The sequence below is a fragment of the Bombus vancouverensis genome, chromosome 9 (genome assembly GCF_051014615.1).
Source record: "Bombus vancouverensis nearcticus chromosome 9, iyBomVanc1_principal, whole genome shotgun sequence".
Lineage (NCBI taxonomy): Eukaryota > Metazoa > Arthropoda > Insecta > Hymenoptera > Apidae > Bombus > Bombus vancouverensis.
In genome coordinates, this window is record NC_134919.1 from 4,411,242 (window position 1) to 4,418,061 (window position 6,820).

Sequence of the window (6,820 nt, forward strand, 5' to 3'; positions counted from 1 at the left end):
TCAGCTAATTATATATTTGGTTGAAATTACACTAGATTTTCTTGTATAAATTCATATGTGTACAGCGATATTATCAAGATTAAATAATAAAAAATACCAATAATTGATAATGTTAATAATTAACAATATTTCTAATGTGCTTGTAACATTTATTTGTAGAACAGAGTACACCCTGTCTTGCACTTGCGATGAAATTATAAATTTCTCATCGTTACATATAGGTATGTATAAACATTATATATATTACGAAATATTTTATATATATATCACAAATTTTATCTTTCAATGAATATATTAACATCTAATTCGTTGACCCGAATAGACTAGTTATACTCATACAAAATAAGGGAAAAATATTATCACTTGATTGAATTAATGACAAATTTAAATGCGTCATACCTAGAATTTCCAAAATTTAAAATAATTGAACAAAAATGTATCTTGAATATTTATCATAACCATTAATTTGTGGGAAAAAATTTTTATGTTGCAAAATCTCAGTTTTTCCTGATTTATTAAGATCCAAAATATTTTTTTCTAGTTTGATAATGTTCGTTTGGAAATTTATAAAGAACAGAATTATTCTTTTCATATTTCAATTAGGAATAATATGTAGACTAGTATTTAGTCGATATGGTGGTTGATTGATCTGTAGTAAGTTTTTCCACACCGTGTGTAATACCATACGGTCTTAAGTGGTAAATTAAGTACTCGAGAACATACATCATATTGGGCGATACATAGTGAAACGAAATTGCGCTATCAGAACAACAATTGAGGCCATCTTTGGTATCATAATAAATATATTTCCAGTACCAGAAATTCTTATCTACGTGGTTAGGAATTAAATGATGCTCTGGTACAAAAGGGAAGAATCTTCCGCGACCATGTGGATCCCGAGTGTCCATTGCTTTGACATTTACTTTTTCCAAACACTTTCCCATTTCCACATCTTCTGCACCTCCATTATCCGATCGACATTTTGTTTGATCAGGCAAAGCCTCCTCTACAAACTTACGTAAACCTTCCTTGCTAAGTACATATCCTGCACCACCGCTCATATATCCTTGTTTCACAAACGGTTTAAATCTACAGCCAAAATATAATGGCGAATTTTGATCATAAGATGACAGCATATATCGTAAATTTTCAACCACCACATATCTGAAAAGGTTTTAATCTCAATTAATTTTTCATTCAACAAATTAATATACATAACTAAATGCGATTGTGTAACTTTAAAACGTTACTTTAAAAATCCATACTATAAATCTTTTGCGATTTTAATATAATTTCAACCAGATCTTACATAAATCATTTCAAAATTTGAACTAAATGTCTAACTTAAGATTTGTAATTTCAATAAACTACGTACGTATCATCATCAGCTTTCATAAACCAATCAACTTCATCTTTGTACTTTTCATAAGCATATTTGAAAGCTTCTTTGGTTTTTGCCCACAAGTTATCTCTCCCCTCTTTTACTGGTAAAACAATTGTGGGTAAATTTGCATCTGGAAACATATTAAATTACAATATAATATACAATACATTACAGTATCATGTTAAAAATCGTTTCTTTTTGTTTTTATTGTTGTATTACAAAAGTATAATTTACCTTCAGCAGAGCTCATAAACAAAAGAATATTGCAACGTTTGCCCCATGTTGCTTTCACATGCTGTGCTTTACTTTGGTGATTTTTTGGACCAGTCATGATCCAACAAAGAACACGTACTTTCTTCGCAAGTTCTTGCGCAACTTTGTCTTCATCTTTATGAAAATCTTCATCTTTACCATGAAATTTTACCTCTATCTCTGGCCCAATCTATAGTATTTATTAATAAGATCAAAAACTAAATATGAAAAGATTAGAAAAAGCAAAATATAAAGCAACTACCTCTGACTCCAAGTCTGAATAATGGTGTGGATCTCTTGAAAGCATAAGACCACCAGAAAACCAATTAAATATATATGGCACATTTTTTGTAGATGTTATTAAAAGGTACGCTGAGATAAATCCAAAAATTATACCCGTAACAAGAGTTAATACAAAATGCTTACCACTTCTAACACCTACATATAAAATAATATTTAAACAATAAAAAGAGTTACAGAGAGAGTTACTTTGTTACATAAATGATATTGTATAATGGAAGCTAAATTAATAATATTAGTTAATATCATAAATTTTTAATATCAGTTTACCATTAATATTTGGAAATCTTTGCCGAACCATGATACATGTATAATACAATTAAGCTACTTTATCATTCAGTTAAAGTATTGTAGTCAACATAATTTTATTTCCATTTGTCAGCACATCAAACACACATTATACATGTTTAGTTATGTCATATTTCTGCAACATAAAATAGATTTTTCTAACTTATAATAAATTCTTATTTATTAAAGGATTAATTACCTATATAATTGAAACAGTTTAAAATCAATTAATTAAATGAAACAAAGTAAATTACACAATGCAAATTTTTGTAAAGAATTTTAATATTATCACACAAATATTATAGTAATCAACACACCTGAGAATTTCTATACATACGAGTAAAAATCAAAAATTACTCCGACCATATTTATGATTTTTTATTCTTTAAATAGATCACTATCATTTGCTATATCCTATTTATATAACAATGTTATATCGCAATCTTTAATTGCTTAAATAAAATTCTGATCTTCTTACATTAGTATTTATATCAATCTACATTGTTTCTGAAAATAATACATAGTAATAAATATGTTATGTTTGAATAAATTAATATTATGTTAAATTAACATAAATTACCTTAATACAAAAATTTCTGTTGACTAGTTTTATCATATATATAAAATTAAATACAGAAAAACAAAAATGACAGTATCATAATGTATATAATTTCTGCTTCAATATATAGTATCATAAACTCACTAATTAGGTAAATCTTTTCAAAAATCGTTTAACCTTATCTTATCTTGTAACTTAAATAAGATGTTATCTTATCTTAAGTATATACACCTAGTTGATCTTTAATTTTGTATACTTTAGGTCTTACATAAAGAGATACTTAAATAGTTTCCTAAATGCTATTTAACATGATAGAACTCATGATTAATATAAAACCTCAGAGTGAGACAAATAAAATAATAAAATAATAAATAAATATCATATATAAATAAATAATATATAATATATAAATAATATATAAATAATAATAAATAATAAAGAAATAAAATAAATAAAGAGATCAAGTGAAGTGTTTAGATAAAATACTGAATCTACAACATGATATTTTTTCTAAATATATTAAGTTGCAAATATAAAAAGGACTTTGTCTTATGTTATTCTATTCAACTATTAGAGAGTTTTTGTAAATGTTTACAATAATTGCATTGTTATTATCTAACATCAATTATTCATCTTTCTTGAACACTATATTTAATACTCCCTACTCCCCATACTAGGGTTGCCAAAGGAGTCTCTTAAATGAGAGGTTACCATTACTTCCACTGTCACTCTCAATACAATCATAAAGATAAATTTGAATGTTGGCTAAGATTAGATTAAAAGATAATGGGACTATCTTTAAATAATATGGAAAATAAATATAAAACTATCAATGTAATATTAACATATTGTTTTCTAATAATGATTTATTTTGCTTAAATTTAATACAAGTTTAGTATAAACGAATTTTTAGACTAAAGTGTTTTGCAATTTTACTAAAATGTTACAATGTTCATAATCTCTAAATTATTTTGCAAATTATTATTGAAAGATAATTAACAGTTTTAAACATTTCTATAACTTAATTCTTATTTAATATAAATTTGTTTATTGCGATTAGGCTACAGTTTCTTAAATTACTTTATAAGTAAATAAATAAAATTACTGTATATTAGTTTACCTGATATTATATCCTGTTTATTAATTTTTGATACTCTAAAATCACTATAAATACAGGCTGTTCCAACAACAGCGGCACAACTGAGCACGGGGTGATTCCTCGTGAAAAAATAAGTTAAAAATATAAAGTTTTTGCATATGAAGCTTCGTTTCCGATAAAATCGAGTTTAAAGATTTGTTAAGTATATTTAAACTTGAATAATTTCAGACCAGATGTAAGTAAATAATAAGCAGGAGATCATTCTATATGCAAAAAGAAGTCAATAATGTAAAATAAAATTTTTCTGTTTCAAGCCTTGTTTTCAAGAAAATTTAAACGTGTTTACAGGTAATTATTGGTCTGATATAAGTGCATAATAAATTTTCAGATTTACTTTTCTCGAAAACAAAGCGTCTTATGAAAAAATTTGATTCTATATTTTTTATTTATTTTCACATATAGAATAATCTCCTGATAATTGTTTATTCATATCTAGTTTTCCAGATTGATTAATTTAAAATTCATATTTTCTCTAATAACTTTACATACTGTTTTTCACATATTGATCTTTATAATACCATAAGCTTAAATGCACGCAAATATGATCTCACTGTAATATTGTTCTCAATAGAAAAACAAAGAAAGACATGTGATCGCAGCAGGATTGTGCGACAACATGTTGCTCGTATGCATTCAGCCTAATTCTAACTAGTATGTATACTTAGAGAGGAAATTTCCTCTCTAGTATAATCTATACAAAGAGACGAGACAGTAAACATAAACAAAATTTAATTGTTGCAGCTGCATCTACTGGTTGCCGACTAGTGAAATTCAAGTGTGACACTATTTCGTCTCATTAGACACACTATATAATCTAGTATATTAAATTAGTATTAGCAGAGAGAAAACTCCTCTCTGGTATCAGCTGATAGCAACGGAAAACTCAATAGCTAGAGTACATATATCACGTGGTCAGTTGTGTTCACTTCCCCTGAGTCAATTGTTGTATAGTATATAATTTATAATTAAAATATAATATGCTACAGATATTACATTAAATATATTTGTTACTGAAAAATAATCATTGGTAAATACGAATTTAGTTTTCGTACTATAATGAAATTTATGTATATATAATACTATTTCCAAGTTTACTATTAAAATCGGAACAGTTTTTCCTATGTAATCACTAGTACATCATATACGACATATATACCTACATATACATGTGACATTTGGTATAAAAGTGTTAATGTGTGGAAATAAAATCTTAATTGAAATACACCAAGTCAATCAACAAGATGACAGCTAACTATTATTTCGCAATCGTCGGGCATACTGACAATCCTCTATTTGAAATTGAATTCAACAATTCTGGGAAAGATGCAAAGGTTCATCATTTTTATAGGTTATATTTAAGTAGTATGATACAATTATTTGCTGATTGTATACAACAGTATGAAAATATACTTATAATTTAAAAACAATATTATATTTACATCATTGAATTTTTAACAGAAAGAAGATTATACTCATTTAAACCAATTTATTGCACATGCTGCCCTAGATCTTGTAGATGAACATACTTGGAAAACAACAAATATGCATTTGAAAGTTGTAGACAAATTTAACCAATGGTTTGTGAGTGCATTTGTTACTGCAACTCACATTCGATTTGTCATGGTACATGACAGTAAAAATGAAGACGGTATAAAAAATTTCTTCAATGAAATGTATGAAATGTACATAAAGGTAAGATGCATATATTATAGTATTTGATATTTTATTCATATTATATAATAATAAAATTTTTAATCTCTTTTTTAGTACTCAATGAATCCATTCTATAAATTAAATACGCCTATTAAATCCATTGGCTTTGAGAAAAAGGCGCAATTATATGGTAGGAAATATTTATCTTCATAAATTGTTCATTATTTCATAGTTGTTCCTTGTATGTATCCATTGCATGGAAAGAAAATGGAAGAAGTGATACACTTAATAAAATATCGTAGAAATAATTTCTGCTATGAATAAATTATCTCTTACTTAATTAATATGTATACATAATATGTGAATATTATATGAATGTGGTCATACAAATATGTGAATTTTGAGCTGTATGTAAAAAGAAAAACATGTCACATGGTATTTTCTTTAAAACTATGTAAATTTTGTATATTAAATATTTATATATAATATATAATTTCTAGAATAATTTTTAAGTTATTCAAATGAGAAATAATTATATTTTTTAAACATTTGATTGTATATCATTGTACAAAATATATCGATTTTAATTTTAATAAGACTAAATTGAATGAATAATTGCTTCCTGTCGACTAAGGTTAGTAATAAACAATATTGTATTAGTAAAATGAAAAATTGTAAGATTAGAATCTTTTCATGCTGAAGTTATATCATGAATAAATTAAAAATTAATACTAAAAGTAAATTCAAATCATTGCAAAATTTGATTAAGTAAACAAATATTTACAATGTAAATAAATTTTATACAGTATACATACAGAATATACAGTAATGACATTTTTTTAAGTTATATACTCTTACAGTTACTTTGAGGTCAGTTACATAATTTAAAGGGTATAATTGTATAATTCAGGATTACCAATAGAAATAATCCTTATAATATCTAGATTAATAAAATGCTATAATAAACAATACATAATATATTTTTAACATATTACATATACATATCACACATAGATATTAAGACATCAATTTTATATAAATTAACTTAAAGTTAATTAGTTACAAAAATGAAACTGTTGTATTAAGTCATATAAATTCTAAAATTTTAATTTTTGTAACATTTTTATTAATATATATATATTATCAAAGAGAACATTTTTGAATTTCTCTTTCTGATATTACTATACCATTAGTACCTGCTAGTCCTGTACCGAGTACCGAAGAG

General features: G+C 25.4%; 2 protein-coding genes across 6 annotated transcripts; one reads left to right on the top strand and one right to left on the bottom strand.

The window, feature by feature from the left end:
- Positions 1-128: 128 nt before the first annotated feature.
- C1GalTA (Glycoprotein-N-acetylgalactosamine 3-beta-galactosyltransferase 1) lies at positions 129-4,610 on the bottom strand. Of its 5 annotated transcripts, XM_076621481.1 has the most exons (8): positions 4,432-4,610; positions 3,904-4,001; positions 2,542-2,731; positions 2,207-2,360; positions 1,899-2,074; positions 1,619-1,826; positions 1,376-1,514; positions 129-1,164 (listed from the first exon to the last, which is right to left on the bottom strand). In XM_076621481.1, exons 4-8 carry the CDS (start codon positions 2,235-2,237, stop codon positions 618-620), a joined length of 1,101 nt encoding a protein of 366 aa, XP_076477596.1. In that variant the 5' UTR covers positions 2,238-2,360; positions 2,542-2,731; positions 3,904-4,001; positions 4,432-4,610; the 3' UTR covers positions 129-617. The 5 variants fall into 5 exon arrangements, with proteins under 5 accessions (XP_076477596.1, XP_033199304.1, XP_033199305.1 ...); XM_033343413.2 differs by lacking the exon at positions 4,432-4,610 and having other exon boundaries at positions 3,904-4,115; XM_033343414.2 differs by lacking the exons at positions 3,904-4,001; positions 4,432-4,610 and adding an exon at positions 2,805-3,061.
- Positions 4,611-4,764: 154 nt separating this feature from the next.
- Positions 4,765-6,198, top strand: Trs20 (trafficking protein particle complex subunit 2). The gene is made up of 3 exons (XM_033343422.2): positions 4,765-5,273; positions 5,401-5,634; positions 5,710-6,198. The coding sequence occupies exons 1-3, from the start codon at positions 5,184-5,186 to the stop codon at positions 5,806-5,808; spliced, it is 423 nt and encodes a 140-aa protein (XP_033199313.1). The 5' UTR covers positions 4,765-5,183; the 3' UTR covers positions 5,809-6,198.
- Positions 6,199-6,820: the final 622 nt, after the last annotated feature.

Excerpts from the sequence above, each read along its gene's own strand:
- C1GalTA (XM_076621481.1), bottom strand. The coding sequence starts at position 2,237 with ATGGTTCGGCAAAGATTTCCAAATATTAATG. Across the intron at positions 1,827-1,898 it reads ATTCAGACTTGGAGTCAGAG|ATTGGGCCAGAGATAGAGGT; the intron begins GTAGTTGCTTTA and ends TAAATACTATAG. Across the intron at positions 1,165-1,375 it reads ATGAAAGCTGATGATGATAC|ATATGTGGTGGTTGAAAATT; the intron begins GTACGTAGTTTA and ends AAACCTTTTCAG.
- Trs20 (XM_033343422.2), top strand. The coding sequence starts at position 5,184 with ATGACAGCTAACTATTATTTCGCAATCGTCGGGCATACTGACAATCCT. Across the intron at positions 5,274-5,400 it reads ATTCTGGGAAAGATGCAAAG|AAAGAAGATTATACTCATTT; the intron begins GTTCATCATTTT and ends AATTTTTAACAG. Across the intron at positions 5,635-5,709 it reads TGTATGAAATGTACATAAAG|TACTCAATGAATCCATTCTA; the intron begins GTAAGATGCATA and ends TCTCTTTTTTAG.